The sequence below is a fragment of the Pelophylax lessonae genome (genome assembly GCF_965119305.1).
Source record: "Pelophylax lessonae genome assembly, chromosome: 2".
In the NCBI taxonomy this organism is placed as follows: Eukaryota; Metazoa; Chordata; class Amphibia; order Anura; family Ranidae; genus Pelophylax; species Pelophylax lessonae.
In genome coordinates this window covers 732,493,595-732,509,910 of record NC_138769.1, presented here as the reverse complement: position 1 = coordinate 732,509,910, position 16,316 = coordinate 732,493,595, and the positions used below count along the sequence as shown (strand labels likewise).

The 16,316-nt window shown below is 43.9% G+C and overlaps 4 protein-coding genes across 4 annotated transcripts; 1 reads left to right on the top strand and 3 right to left on the bottom strand.

The window, feature by feature from the left end:
• Window positions 1-508: 508 nt before the first annotated feature.
• Window positions 509-901, bottom strand: LOC309547626 (histone H2A type 1-like; the record flags this gene model as incomplete). Its single annotated transcript, XM_082247503.1, has 1 exon — window positions 509-901. One exon carries the CDS (start codon window positions 899-901, stop codon window positions 509-511), a length of 393 nt encoding a protein of 130 aa, XP_082103629.1.
• Window positions 902-5,336: 4,435 nt separating this feature from the next.
• Window positions 5,337-5,984, bottom strand: LOC309547580 (uncharacterized protein; the record flags this gene model as incomplete). The annotated part of the gene is made up of 1 exon (XM_082247452.1): window positions 5,337-5,984. One exon carries the CDS (start codon window positions 5,982-5,984, stop codon window positions 5,337-5,339), a length of 648 nt encoding a protein of 215 aa, XP_082103578.1.
• Window positions 5,985-12,047: 6,063 nt separating this feature from the next.
• Window positions 12,048-12,440, bottom strand: LOC309547623 (histone H2A type 1-like; the record flags this gene model as incomplete). Its single annotated transcript, XM_082247500.1, has 1 exon — window positions 12,048-12,440. The coding sequence occupies one exon, from the start codon at window positions 12,438-12,440 to the stop codon at window positions 12,048-12,050; it is 393 nt and encodes a 130-aa protein (XP_082103626.1).
• A 328-nt stretch (window positions 12,441-12,768) lies between these two features.
• LOC309548337 (histone H2B 1.1) lies at window positions 12,769-13,149 on the top strand (the record flags this gene model as incomplete). Its single annotated transcript, XM_082248275.1, has 1 exon — window positions 12,769-13,149. One exon carries the CDS (start codon window positions 12,769-12,771, stop codon window positions 13,147-13,149), a length of 381 nt encoding a protein of 126 aa, XP_082104401.1.
• Between the last annotated feature and the right edge of the window lie 3,167 nt (window positions 13,150-16,316).

The window sequence follows — 16,316 nt, the reverse complement described above, 5'->3', positions numbered from 1 at the left end:
CACCAAGGTGAAATCTTTAGATATCCAAGTGTCCAATCAGATCTCCCAATGAATTTCCGCATATTTCTAGGTAGGAAATGTCCTCAGTACAACTTACCTGTATTAGAAGTGTGAATAAACAATCTGCGGTTTGGGGCATTTAATAAACCAATAAATAATTGACTGCTCGCCGTAGACACAATCCGGGATCTCGGGGCTCTCTATAGAGATGTGGGAGACGGAGGAAAGCTTTGGTGCTGCAGTATAAGGATTAGAGAGAAGGTTAAGGCGGGCATCTGGATTTATGACCCGGAGCTACTAAGAATACATTTGCATAAGAAATTATTTAGACCAGAAAATCGCACTAAAACCTATTTGAGTTTATCGTATTTGATACATCTCCACCCAGGCCAAAAAAAAATAAAAAAGTTTTGCACACCATAGAAATGAGAGTACAGCTCCGCTGTGATGTATGAGGGTGGCTCTTAGAAGAGCCTTTGTGTTTGGTGAGGAGGGGGATGGTTGGGGATTACTTGGTCTTGGCGGCCTTGTGGCTCTCGGTCTTCTTGGGCAGCAGCACGGCCTGGATGTTGGGCAGGACTCCTCCCTGGGCGATGGTGACGCCCCCGAGCAGCTTGTTGAGCTCCTCGTCGTTGCGGACAGCCAGCTGGAGGTGTCGGGGGATGATGCGGGTCTTCTTGTTGTCGCGGGCGGCGTTACCGGCCAGCTCGAGGATCTCAGCGGTGAGATACTCGAGGACGGCGGCCAGATAGACGGGAGCTCCGGCCCCGACCCGCTCGGCATAGTTACCCTTCCTGAGCAGGCGGTGAACACGACCGACTGGGAACTGCAGACCAGCCCGGGATGATCGGGTCTTGGCCTTAGCCCGAACCTTTCCTCCTTGTTTACCGCGGCCAGACATTGTGAGATGAGAGAGTCGTCAGACGAATATACCTAATTCCTGCCCCCTTCCTTCTATTTATACAAACACTTCTCTGACGTCAAACTCTGTGATTGGTTACATGTGAAGCCATCCAATAGCTTTGTGAATTGCTTCTACACCAATCGGTAAACGAGGAAGGAAATCATTCCACCCCCCTCCCCATCACATGACTGAATCCTCCAATAGAATAGCGAGGAGGGGGAGCAGTGATTTGCATAGGACGCCTATATAAGCAGCACATGAGGGCGGGGCTCCAGCACACATTCCCTGCACACAGCGGAGAGAACACATTAACCCTTATTATGCCTGAACCAGCCAAGTCCGCCCCGGCGCCCAAGAAGGGCTCCAAGAAAGCCGTGACCAAGAGCCAGAAGAAGGACGGCAAGAAGCGGAGGAAGAGCAGGAAGGAGAGTTATGCCATCTACGTCTACAAGGTGCTCAAGCAGGTCCACCCCGACACCGGCATCTCCTCCAAGGCCATGAGCATCATGAACTCCTTCGTCAATGACATCTTCGAGCGCATCGCCGGCGAAGCTTCCCGCCTGGCTCATTACAACAAGCGCTCCACCATCACCTCCCGGGAGATACAGACCGCCGTCCGCCTCCTCCTGCCCGGAGAGCTGGCCAAGCACGCCGTCTCCGAGGGCACCAAGGCCGTCACCAAGTACACCAGCGCCAAGTAATACCCCTCCCCCACCCATCACCCCAACAACACACAAAGGCTCTTCTAAGAGCCACCCACAGACATCACAGCAGAGCTTTACTCAGTCGATCAGCAAAACTTTGTCCAAGTGAAAAAATGTCAAATAATAATCCCAAACGCGTTTATTTCTGCACTTTACTGCCATAAAAAAAAAAAAAAAAAAAAAACTTCTGTAATTCTAATCCGATATTAGTAGCGCAATGTCCAAAATCTAGATGTCCTCCTTTATCTCTCCCTACATCCGAAAACCCGCCAAGTAATTCGAATCAATATTTTTATTTCACAAAACACAAATCTCTTCTCAGAGCCCCGCATCTCTCTACAAAGAGCCGGACACCCCTGATTGTGTGTTTATCAACGGTTAAACGAGCGGTAAATTGTAACCGAAAACAAATTGTTTATTCACACTTCTAATAGAGGAGAGTTGTACTGGGAGAACATTTCCTACCTATAAATAGCCGGAAATTCATTATTGGGGCTCTGATTGTAAGTAAAGATTTCACCTGGGGGGATGGGCGATCATGAGACGTGTCAGTGCTTACAGCCATTGCCAGTTCTATCCTATTATAAAGATTTATAGAACAATGTCTTCTTACAGAGACTCCTCCATATTTTACTTTTATTTCTTCTACAGATCAGAAATGATTCATTGTATACCAAACTGAAACATGAACACATATCAATCAGAACCTCCATCAGAATTACTGTTAAAAAATATCAGATGTGATTGGCTGAACTTTCAAATCCCTCATACAGAATTCTCTTCTTCCAGGAAACAATCACCGGTCCTTTTAGCGGTCGTTTAGGAGTAAATTAAATCGATAAAATATTATCGTTGTTTTATGGTTTGATTTTAGACATCAGAATACAGAATCCGCCCTGCTAGAGAATGTTTCCTATAGAGATCAATGAAAAGTCTACTGAACAAATATTTTCTTGGGGGAAAACGGAGGAAATGTCTTGGAATACTTATCTTTGAAATCCTCATAAGAAAGACATTAGTGGTTGAAGAAGGAAACGCCCACAGCTCTGATTGGCTCAGATTTCATATTGATTCTTTTTGAATTTGCCGCCTGAATTGTGATGAACGTTACAAACAATCAGCTCTATTATACCGCCAAATCCGACACTGAGAGCTGAGATCATCAGATGAGACATTTATCCGAGAAATATCATCAATGCTTTATTATCAAGAAGATGAATAGAAATGGAATGTGAAGATGATTGAATAATGTAAAACATTTCCATATGTTCTCTTTTATTCCAAGTCCTCAGAATGCAGAATCCCCCTCCCCCACTGCTACATACAGAACATGATAGTGAGATGACTTCTCTCATAGATCTCTACCTTTCTATAGGACGGGAAATAAAGTATTACATGTTTCATAGAAACCTTCATTAGAGATTGTACCCGGAAATCAAATCTAAACTCTGACACCTTACTGATCACTAAGAAAAAACTACTTTATAAAGCCAGAAATCCTTTCCGGTTCAATAAAACATTTCCGATGATTATTCCTGGGCAGTTTATAGTAAAATTGTCCTTTAGTGGATTTCACAAAGCATTTCATCTTCACAATATTTCTAATGTCTCCTACTTCAGCAATGGCGCGCACAGCTTTCCGGACAGGTTCGGGTTAATCTGTCCCTTGTGACCTCTGGCTGGGAAAGCCCCGCCCTACTGAAAGCTGAATCACACAGCTCACTCATTGGCTGATTGGAGCTCTAAGAAATGGTCCTATTAAACCTAAGCAGGCGTTGTCAGCATTAACCAATAAACGAGCAGCGCGGTCTGTATAAATAGACGCCGCACAGCCCGTGTTCTCATACTTCTGTTCCGTCTGGAGATTAGAAGCCTTTCCCAACCATGGCAAGAACCAAGCAGACCGCTCGTAAGTCCACCGGAGGGAAAGCTCCCCGCAAGCAGCTGGCCACCAAAGCCGCCCGCAAGAGCGCCCCGGCCACCGGCGGAGTCAAGAAGCCTCACCGTTACAGGCCCGGCACCGTGGCTCTCCGAGAGATCCGCCGCTACCAGAAATCCACCGAGCTGCTCATCCGCAAACTGCCCTTCCAGCGCCTCGTCCGAGAGATCGCCCAGGACTTCAAGACCGACCTGCGCTTCCAGAGCTCCGCCGTCATGGCTCTGCAAGAGGCTTCCGAGGCTTATCTCGTCGGACTCTTCGAGGACACCAACCTGTGCGCCATCCACGCCAAGAGGGTCACCATCATGCCCAAAGACATACAGCTGGCACGCCGCATCCGCGGAGAGAGGGCCTAAATACATTCTTATCTCCACCCCCCCCCCCCATACCTTCTCTACACACCACAAAGGCTCTTTTCAGAGCCACCACATCCGCCTCACAAAGAGCTCCATACAACCTCATCACCCCTACTACATGCTGCAAATACCCGCTACTACATTTCTACACATTCCATCCCCGCCATCAGCTTCACCACATCTTTCTTTTCTCTCTCCCTTCTCTGCGCTCCGATCCTCAGTGTGGAAGTAAATCTCCTCTCTAACCATTCACACTTCTCTATATCTTCCCTAATAGATACAATGGAACAATATTTCATGGTAAGCAAAGCTCATCTGTAACATTTCTAAACCGATCCCAGAGAAATTCACATTTCTGCTCTATAAAGGAGATTTATTTTACCGATTTATTGTTCCCTAAATACAATGTAACTCATCTGTAACAATTACAGAGTAACAATTCACACTTCTACATAGATACAATGGAACAATATTCAGTAAAACAAACGTTCCTATACACAGAATCTTTACTTCTTATCTCATCACTACCAGGAGATCAGAGAGAGGAAATCTGTTCAAGATAAACAGTAATCTCCCCTCCCCCTCCTGTACACTCCCCGGGATCACCGATTTCTCAGCTCGGGTGTAGAAATCATACAACTCACTGCTAATAAATCTCACACTCACTCCTCATTCTTCTGCTGTATGAAGAAGACATTTCCTCTCCCCGATCTATCACAGGAATCTCTCCTCTGATATTCTACAACTTTCTACAATCTTCCCTTTCACACACACGGGGGGGGGGAGGGGAGGGGACACAGCTGCACATTCCTAAACTTCTCACCAGCAGAGCTTACACTCTTTGAACTTTGTAAAAGTGAAGCCGAGAGTTGTAATTTCTATCCGAATGGAACATCGGCGCTGCTAAACCGATTTCTGTTATTTTTAGGGGAAATAACACATTCTTGTAGCTGACCATTCTAACCTCTTCCATCAGTACAATTATTTCCCTTATAACGGCCACATTAAATATTGAAGATCATCTAGAAAAGGGAAATGTATCCCCCCCCTCTCGGAGATCCCACACATAGTGTGCGGGAATTGTCTCCGATTCGCACGACAGATGTGTCTGGTGGGGATCCTAAAGATCCTTTATATCAGGAGGGATCTCCGATTTCTTTCAGTGATTTCTCCTATAAAATGTAGATTATGAGAGGATCTGCAAGGGATAAATGTACAATGTGTGATGGGGAACATCTGAGCTCCTCTATACTGTGCAAAGTCTATGTGGCTTCTGGTGGGTGTAGGTAGGTGTGGCTCTGTTAGGAGGAGGTGGGTGTAGGTAAGTGTTGCTGTTAGGAGGTGGGTGGGTGTAGCTCTGTTAGGAGGAGGTGGGTGGCTCTGAGAAGAGCCTTTGGGGGGTGTAGTTGAAGGAGTTCTCCGGCTGCTTGGATTTATTTCTTCTTCGGAGCGGCCTTCTTGGGCTTGGCTGCTGCCTTGGGTTTTGCCGCCTTCTTAGCCGGACTCTTGGCGGCTTTTTTGGGCTTGGCTGCAGCTTTGGGCTTCTTGGGGCTCTTTGTCGCCTTCTTGGCAGCTGCAGCCTTTGCCGGTTTCTTGGGGCTCTTGGCCGCCGCCTTCTTCTTAGGGGACTTTACTGCCTTCTTGGGTGACTTGGCCGCCGGTTTCTTAGGGGACTTTGCCGGCTTCTTAGCAGCAGCCAATGGCTTCTTTGCGGTTTTCTTAGTCTTGTCGCCCTCTTGCTGCTTCTTGTTGATCTTGAAGGATCCGGAGGCGCCATGTCCTTTCACCTGGACGAGGTTCCCCTTGGTCACCAGCGCCCTGACGGCGCTCTTCAGGCGGCTGTTGTTCTTCTCCACATCGTATCCTCCAGCGGCCAGGAGCTTCTTGAGGGCGGCCAGGGAGACCCCGCTGCGCTCTTTGGAAGCGGCCACGGCTGTGACGATGAGCTCGGACACGCTGGGACTGGACGGCTTCTTGCTGCCTTTCTTGGCTCCTCCGGCTGCCGCCTTCTTAGCCGGCTTCTTCTTGGCTGCGGGCTCCGCTGGAGGAGCGGCGGCTGGGGCGCTCTCAGTCTCAGTCATGATTCTCAGCGAGTTTCTAAAATAGAGAATAGAAATATCTTTCTGGGTGGCGCTCTGCCTTATATACAGACGTTCTGCGCTGCTATTGGTTGATATCGAACTTGCCTTCTGCACTGCTATTGGTTACACCTTAGACACGCCCATTGACTCTCATTCCAGTGCTGGAAAATCTTCTCTCTCTTCTTGTGTTTCCCTGGCAGGGAGAAAAACGATTTTAATATGAAATGAAAGGATAACCGATCTTTATCGGGGATCCGATCTGCTCACTGGACTGTCACTTATCGATCTCGCACTGTCCGCTCTCATGATCCGCTCAGGAGGCTGAACACAGAGGCTGCAAACACCTCCAACCTCCTGAGTGTGTGTCCCATTCCTCCTTCTACCTACTTTTCTACACACATTCCCATCAGAAAACAATCTTCTCACATCTCCCACTACAATCATCTTCGCATTAGATGAGTGAAGAGTGAAAATCAGGAAACATTTCCCTCTAATACACAAATCTGCTCATCTATAGCTGAGTAGAAGGAGCCTGGAACAAAAACATCAGCCAGTGACATCAGATCCTTGTGCGATGGGTGGGGAGAGATTGTTAGAGATACAAAGGTGTTAGATGATGGGAGCATGTCATATTTAATGTACTTTGTATCACATTCTGCTCATCATTACAAATATATTGTCATCTGAATATTCTGAGTAACTTTATTGCCACATATTACTACACAGCTATATAGACTACTCAGGTAGAATGTGTCCTTGTATCTAGAATCAGAGGTAAAATCTAGACATTCTTTCACACGGGGCAAAAGGACGATGTCTGTAAGGCAGAGGTTGGTGTCAATCATCTTTTTTAATTATTGATATATATATATATTTTTTCCATTTTTTAAATATATAAGATAAGGGAGAGTTATAATAAACCCCTGTAAAATGTATTTTTACCATCTTTGGTCCCATAGCCAAACGAAGAGTGAAAATAAATCCCTCCAAAGTGAGGGGATCCCTGATTCACATCAGAACTAGTGTCCACAGTGAAAGAATTCCACTCTACTACTGTTCAAGTGATAACCCAATATTTGGGATTTTCTTTTACTTTCAAGCTCAGTGAAAATGGTAAACAGGACAGATAGAAAAGGGGAAATCCCCAACGAGGACACAAGCAGCAATACAAATCTGTCAGGGGGTCCTATCCCTCCCCACTCCACCCAAAATAAAGAAAAAAAAATGTGTCTTTAGTGATCTTTTTATTATTATTACTTTAATTCTGTATTTGATTTTTTTTAAAGACGTAAAGGAAACACCAAAGGAAATGAGAAAATACATTCTCAGTGTATAGCATGTATTTAAATTGGATAGCTCAGAGAGCAAACAAATATACATTTCAAAAAGTACAGGTATGTAAGTTATTGGTCTGTATATATGATGGCTATTAGGCAAAGCAATGCAGAACCTATATTAATTCTTGTTTAAAATTCAAATAATAATTGGAACCCGCGGGCAATCACACATGTAGATCTATTATGCAGTATTACTAGGTGCATAGTGCTGATAGATGTGTGTTACCGGCAAAATACTGAAGGGTGTAAGAGCAGCTTTTCTCAACCTTTTGGGGGCACAGAGGAACCCTTGAAATACATTTCTGGTCTCGGGGAACCCCTGCTAAAAATTAAAAATGTAATTATCAGATCTGTGTAGGATCATGGGACTGACCTCTATCAGACATGTAGCAGTTACAGATTTCCCCATATTAAAACTAGAATAAGAAAAAAGTGAAAGGACTGGTAGAAATCATGACACTGCCAGATATGTACAATGAATCAATAACACAAATATTTCATGTCCGAAGAAGCAGATCTGTCTCCTCTTAGAAACATTGTAAACATTTTGCTGGTTTCTAGTTACAAAGTAAATTAAATTCTCTTCATAGTATTGAATGGCTGAGGATCCTTTCTATCAGTTTTCCTTTCTGTCAAATATTCATCAGAAATATCTTTAAAAATCAAAAGGTCGGGAATTCCTAATCGGTGTAAGAATTAGAAGCTCTGAGATTGGACATTTTTTCTCCATAATGCAGTAAATGAGAGGACATAAAATCCTCCTCCGATCTCACTGATCTGATTATTCCGTTCTTAGTGAATAACAAGTAGAAAGTTAACTTGCACAGCTTCTTCCATCCAACACAATTCTGTACTAACATGGAGGGACAGATCGCTGAGCAGACAATGAATCGTCCCCCCAGCATTGCCCTCCCTGCTCCGGGCAGATCTGGGATCAGTCGGTGTCATTGTTTCCAGATGGATCAGCGCTCAGGAAGTTTTCTATCAGAACCATTTGAAAGAAATTGAACTAAACTGCTCCAATGTATTCTCTATGGAGGAGAAACCCTGACACCTGCTGGTGATAAGAGGAATGACTTCCGTGCAGGGATCTGGGATAAAATACAAATGCGATTTCATGGCTTCCTTTCCGAATCCCTCTTACAAGGAACAGAATAAAACGGATTCGTGTGTGCAGTTTGATAACAAAATAAAAATTCATAGCTGGGGATCTGAGGAAATGGCATCTAGACTGCAGAATTCATCGGATTATTTTACATGTTTATTTTTTTTTTTTTTTGTGTGTCAGATAAAACCTTTAGAAGTTGGGCAGATGAGGAATCACTCAGTGCGATCATTATTTCTAGATGTTCCATGTAGATCAGCATGAAATCCTGAACATCTATCGCTGGATTCCCATTCCCCTTTCAATCAAATCCCTGTTTTATTATTGTAATAGGTGTGCCACTATTGCACCTTTCACACGTAAATATACCGAAAATATCTATCTATCTATCTATCTATCTATCTATCTATCTATCTATCTATCTATCTATCTATCTATCTATCTATCTATCTATCTATCTATCTATCTATCTATCTATCTATCTATCTATCTATCTATCTGTCTATCATCTTATGTGGATCTAAGATCGATCTGTAGGGACTGATCCATTTGTCTATACACCTCTAATTAAACAAGTAGGTCTAAAAGATCTGATTGCTGAGAAGGGGACATGTTTGATCCAGTGTGGAAAAGAATCCGCGCTTAGGATAATATCGAAGGGAGGGGGTAGAAAAAAATGTTTGATCCAGTGTGTATTGCTGCAGAATAACACATGAAACGATATAGTGCAATGATGGGGTGAGATTGGTTGGTGTATGTAGACTGAGGGATGGAATTGGTTTGTACTCTGGTTATGTGCAGCGGCTGTGCCGGGTCCTATCCCATTCTAATAGAAGATGATGAGAGATCCGGGATTCTGGAGACATAATACAATGTGTGACATCTCATCTGTTCCAGGACTCTGGAGGTACATGACTTGTGAGAGATCAGCAAAGGGTTCTAGATGTCCCAATCCATCCGTGCAGTGTATGACCTGAAGGAACCCAGAGCTGAGCGTTCATTGTGGGGACTTTATATAGTAATCTGGATAGGAAGGTCACCAGTGGAAGGTGCGGTGTCGGAACATCTCTTATAAACAGGATCGATTGAAAGGAGAACTTTATATCCAGGAAGTGTTAATGGTCAAGGAAGCCTTCTCTGTTCAGATGTAATAAAAAGTCGGTTAAACGATTGTGATAATTATTGGGAAATAAATGGCTTTCTAGATAATATTGGAAAACTAATCATTCTTCAGAAGACAATTGTCTATATTTTGGGGTGGCTAGAAGAATTTTTGTTCTTCAAACAAGTTGTATGGACATTTGAGTGCGCTCATATCTCTGGTATTCTTCTTTCTTCTTTTTTTTCCGGTTGGGGTCATTTATTGAGGAGATCTGCACTCTGCTAAAAGCTGGGAGGTATTACGTCTCGTTTTGGGTGGGGGTTTGAAATGCTGAATTTTACGGTATTTTTACGATTTGTATTTACTTTATAAATCTATTATTTTATATATTGCTATTTATATTAGGATACTTTTATATTTAATTCACTAAATGTGAATATCCCGATGTCTGTGTATGTAGTGAGGGCATTTATTTGGAGGATCCTGGGTGACGTCAGAGACATGACCTCACCAGTAATGATGATCAAATGAAATCCAGTGGTCACCCAAATGAAGTGAAAAGTTGCTCTTTCTGATGAACAAAGAGCATAATGGAGCGGGAAATTTAAATCAAGGAACTGCTGAGGATTGGATGATAGAGAGCATAGAGGGGCGGACTTTTTGTGACGTCTGGACACTCCCTCCTCTAACCCCTCCCCATTATTCTCCATCAGGTCCGCTTAAGCTGCATATAAAGCGAGGCTGGGTGCTTTTCCTTTATATTCGTCTGTGACACGAAGAACTTGGAGATGTCTGGTCGCGGTAAAGGAGGAAAGGGTCTGGGGAAAGGAGGCGCTAAGCGCCACAGGAAGGTGCTCCGGGACAACATCCAGGGCATCACCAAACCCGCCATCCGACGTTTGGCCCGCAGAGGGGGTGTCAAGCGCATCTCCGGACTCATCTATGAGGAGACCCGCGGAGTGCTCAAAGTCTTCTTGGAGAATGTCATCCGCGATGCCGTCACCTACACCGAGCACGCCAAGAGGAAGACCGTCACCGCCATGGATGTCGTCTATGCCCTAAAACGCCAGGGCCGCACTCTCTACGGATTCGGAGGCTAAACCCCAACATCCACCGCTTACCCACTTCACCCCAACAAAGGCCCTTCTCAGGGCCACCCACCTTCTCATACAAAGAGCTGTAACCATTCATTTCTCTTAGATCAACTTTTAGCACGTCGGAATGAAAGCTTTTTAGCTAAACCCATATTAATCCGATTGTACAACTTTATTTTACTTGGAATACAACAGATCGAAGCGATCTAGTGTCTATATTCTATCCGCTTACAATATCGTTAGATCACTTTATTCTTATTCAGCTAGCTTGTTGAGACACCGATAAACCCCTTTCTTAGGCATTACTCCCAGTCACCTCACATTTCTTTATAGAAATATTCGGGGTGTGATAAGGGGACAATAAATATCGCTCAGTGACATTTCTAGATGATCATTACTCTATTTTCTCATCATAAAGAAAGGTAGAAGTCATGTGACTGTCGTGTTCTGTGTATAGCGGTGGATTCCGAGCACTTGCAATAAAGGACATTTTTTGGTCAGTAATAATCCGGTCACCCCTCTCTAATCTGATTTAAATTAAAGTGTTGATCTGTTTTTCCGATCAAAGTTCTCCTCTGCTGATCTCAGTATTCAGGGTCGGATTTGGCGGTATAAAAGAAATTGATTTTTGTGTAACGATTTACACAATTCAGGCGGGTGACATTTGAAATATTGGCCAATCAGAGTTGTGGGAGATCCCACAGCCAGCCACTAATGTCTTTCCTATGAGGAGTACAAAGAAAGTGTGAGATCTCTCTCCTTTCTCAGAGTAGAGGTCACGTGTTCAGTGACTTTCTAATCATCTCTACAGCAGGGCGGACTCTGAAGTATAAAACAACAAAACGGACGTTTATCAATGTATGGATTATCGTTGTGGAATTGCACTGTGAAATAAAGGGACCGTTGATGAAAGCTGCTGTATTATCGTGATGGTAGATGTGAGAGGATGGGAAGTGTAGAGAATTGTGGCGGGAAACATGAAGATTGAAGCAATCAGAACTGTGAGATGACATGACAATGTATATTTGTGTTGCGGTGAGAGTGAAGGAGATGGAGGGGATTGTTTGTTATTTCTAGAATGATTTGTGATGAGAAGGATGGAGGAGAATGAAGAGGAGTCCCTGTAATGAGAGGACATTGCTCTATAAAGGGACACTGAAAGCGTTCCAATATAAACATCTATCATCATTTCTTATTACTGCCACGTGTCATCCTAAGACATTGTTCCCCCCCCATGGGGAATCACACCTTCTAGTCATAGTAAGTATTTTATTTCCTACGTGGAAAATAAATGCAATCTTTCATTGTTACAATCAGATCTCCGAATAACAATGCAGATGTATGCAGCTCTTTGTATGTAGATGTGGGTGGCTCTGAGAAGAGCCTTTGTGTTTGGTGAGGAGGGGGATGGGGAGTTGTTGGGGATTACTTGGTCTTGGCAGCCTTGTGGCTCTCGGTCTTCTTGGGCAGCAGCACGGCCTGGATGTTGGGCAGGACTCCTCCCTGGGCGATGGTGACGCCCCCGAGCAGCTTGTTGAGCTCCTCGTCGTTGCGGACAGCCAGCTGGAGGTGTCGGGGGATGATGCGGGTCTTCTTGTTGTCGCGGGCGGCGTTACCGGCCAGCTCGAGGATCTCAGCGGTGAGATACTCGAGGACGGCGGCCAGATAGACGGGAGCTCCGGCCCCGACCCGCTCGGCATAGTTACCCTTCCTGAGCAGGCGGTGAACACGACCGACTGGGAACTGCAGACCAGCCCGGGATGATCGGGTCTTGGCTTTAGCCCGAACCTTTCCTCCTTGTTTGCCGCGGCCAGACATGATTCTGTGATATTGGAGTTCTCAAAGAGATGTGAATGGCTGGAGCCGCTCCCTTTCCTGTTATACGCTGAATGATATGACGTCTCGCCCTATGATTGGCCACGTTTGAAGTCAGCCAATGCTCTCTAGGTTTGTATCTAAACCAATCAGTAAATGAGGAAAGAAATCATGACGTCACTCCTCATCACATGACTGAGTCCTTCAATAGAAGAGTGAGGAGGATAGAGGCTCATTTGCATAGGACCGCCTATATAAGCAGCACATGAGGGCGGCGCCAGCACACTTTTCTCTTCTCAGAGCGGAGGAAACATTCTTCTTATCCCTTATCATGCCTGAACCAGCCAAGTCCGCCCCGGCGCCCAAGAAGGGCTCCAAGAAAGCCGTGACCAAGAGCCAGAAGAAGGACGGCAAGAAGCGGAGGAAGAGCAGGAAGGAGAGTTATGCCATCTACGTCTACAAGGTGCTCAAGCAGGTCCACCCCGACACCGGCATCTCCTCCAAGGCCATGAGCATCATGAACTCCTTCGTCAATGACATCTTCGAGCGCATCGCCGGCGAAGCTTCCCGCCTGGCTCATTACAACAAGCGCTCCACCATCACCTCCCGGGAGATACAGACCGCCGTCCGCCTCCTCCTGCCCGGAGAGCTGGCCAAGCACGCCGTCTCCGAGGGCACCAAGGCCGTCACCAAGTACACCAGCGCCAAGTAATACCCCTCCCCCACCCATCACCCCAACAACACACAAAGGCTCTTCTAAGAGCCACCCACATACTACACAACCGAGCTGTCATACAATCTTCATGTATCGTACAATTTATTACCTTTACAAGTTTTAGCTGTCCGGATAACAAAAAATGAACTCAAAATAACATCATTAATAATCTTGAGATGAGAAGTAGGTCGGTCAGACTGGAAGGGGAATGAATAAAACCTTCCTTCTAATCTCATCCTTCTTTATTGCAGAGATCGTCTCCCCTTCCTGGCTCTATACATTTCCTATTCCTCGCCTTGTACTGCACACACCCAACTGCTCTAATCACTTCTGCTACATTGTTACAGTGAGAGATTCTCCGCAATCTCCCGCCTTACATTGTTCCTTTATCTGGGGAGATCGTGGAGCTTTTATTCCACAACACAATGGGGGATAGAAGCAAGAAAAGTGAAACATTGTATCTGCTCAGTCATCTCAGATCGGCTAATCCGACACTGAAAATTATTCATAGAAAATATCACTCTTTCCGAGACGGTCCCTTCACTTCCAGGAAATATGTAGAAATATTGTTGTTTTGATTTTGCACTGCTATTGGATGTTTGCTATAATAGAGATCTATGAAAAGTCTACGGAACAAATGTTTTCTGGGCTGAAAACCGAGAAAAATCTCCAAAAATTCTTTGGATTCCTCCTAAAGACATCGCTGACCAATGAAGGCTGATATTGAAACCGCTCACAATTCTGATTGGCTCAGATCTGAATTAGCCATTTTCAAATCTTCCCGCCTGAATTGTGAAAACGTTACAGACAATCCGTCCCAATATAACACCAAATCCCACACTGAGATCATGAGATGAGATATTTATCCGAGAAATATATTTACCACGTTATTTTCAGGCAGATTCATCGATTAGTACGGAATAAACAGAAATAGAAATGAAAGATTATTAAATAATGTAAAACATTTCCATATGTTCTCAGAATGCAGAATCCCCCCCCCCCCCCCCACACACACACTGCTACATACAGAACATGATAGTGAGATTACTTCTCTCATAGATCTCTACCTTTCTATGATGGGAAATAAAGTATTACATGTTTCATTATCAGATCTGTATATGATCGGGGAACTGGCCGATAATTAATGTTTCATCTTTCAGACATGACATGTAGCCGTTTCGGATTTCCCCCCTACATCCTAAAATAAACGAAAAGTGAAAGGGCTGGCAGAAATCTGTAGTAATCATGACACTGCCAGATAAATATATACAACGAATCAATAAACACAGTTGTTTAATTTCAGTCCATTCTTTGTAACTAGAAATCAGAAAAATTTTAACAATGTGTCTAAGTAAATGACATTTTCTGCAGAGTATTGAATGGCTGTGACCCCGCCCCTTCCATCAGTCTTCCATCAGGTCAGCTTTTTCTTATAAGCAAGAATGCAGGCCTTTTTTTTTACCGTAATATTGTATAAATATGAAATTGTTATGATGTGTGACAGATGAATGTTTTCTGTGTAATCTCCGAGGAAGAACGAGGAAACCGTAGTAAAGGAAGAATAGCGCCAAATATGAACAGGGAATGGATGAAGAGAGGATTTCTGTACAATTCACTGTTTCCTTCATTTCTGTTACTTGTGCAAGTAAAGTCTTCTTCTATTTATTGTTGTAGTCCCACCCCTCCCCCATATAATGTGAAAAATAAAATTAGGGTAATGCGAATTTTACTGACCCTACAACAGCTCCAGAATAGGTGGAAAGAAAATCAATCAATGTTGTCTCCATCAGATCATCACAAATATGTTTAAAAACGGCAAAATGTATTGCAGTTAGTGCTGAGCTCCGACTCTGTCACCCCGGAGTCATCTACTGATCCATCAAACGTTTCTCTGCGCCTTATCATTGGATTATGGGTCCCATATCCCAACAATGTGTCTAATCTAAAGGATGGAGGGCAATGGACACCAAGGAGATCACCTGCTTATCTAAACTCACATCAATTCAATGTGTTATATTAGACTTTAAAATCATATAAAAAAAACGTAATCGCTGTTAGGACGGACAGGTGTCATTATAGCACATTGTCCCCCCACCCGGATCACAATTTTCGGTGTCTAATTATACAATCAGATCTCCCAAACATGTATGTCTGACTCCATCTTAAAAAGAAGTGGGTGACTCTGAGAAGATCCGTCGGGTTTGGTAATATAAAATAAAAATGATTGGGTTTACTTGGCGGGCTTGTGGCAGTAATATTCGAGGATTTTACCGCTTTGGAGTAAATATTTGGAAGCTGAAAACCGACCCAAGTGACGTCATTTTGGAGGAAGATGAACAGATCTATGAATAGAACTTCTACAATGTCGGCTTTAGCGGTATAATGCGGCTGAATCTTCCTAACGGCCAGTAGAATTATGGCGGGAGATTTAAATATAGCAACTCGGAGCCATCATAGGCGTGGTCTATTAATAGCCAAGAGGGGAAATAATTTCTGGAAATATGGAGTACAATGTGTTCTGACATTGGAGCTCTATGTAGGTGTGCATGGTTTTGGTTGGAGGAGTTTAGCGGTGAGAAAGATTGGAGAGATGAGAGAATGATGTCCTGTGATCACATTTCCCCTCATTACTATTCACCTGTATTACAAGTCTGAGTGTTAATAATAAGAAGACAAAGTGTTTGCCTTTAGAGTGCCATTTACCTGACAGTAATAATACAATTTATCACATTAATAAAAGATATCCTTATTTAAGAATAGGAATAAATACTGCGTATGTCCGGCTCTTTGTACAGAGATGTGGGTGACACGTTTGTGAAGCTTCAATAAATATATAATAGTCATAATAATTTATTTCTATATATTCTTTATTTTTTGCGGAGATCATCTCCACTTTCTGGCCATTTCCTATTCATCTCCTGGTACTGCACACACGCCGAAGTGTTGTACCTAGAATGACCGCAAGGTGGCAGAGCTTACTAAACTCTCATGCCTCACTCAAGCATTGCTACAATAAAAGATTCTCCACAATCTCCCGCCATAAAATTGTTACTTTGTATTTGGGAAGCTCGTGGAGCTCTTAACTCGCAATACAATAGGGATAGAAGCAAGAAAAACGAAACATTGTATCTACTCGGTCAGCCCAGTCAAATCTTTGTCTATTT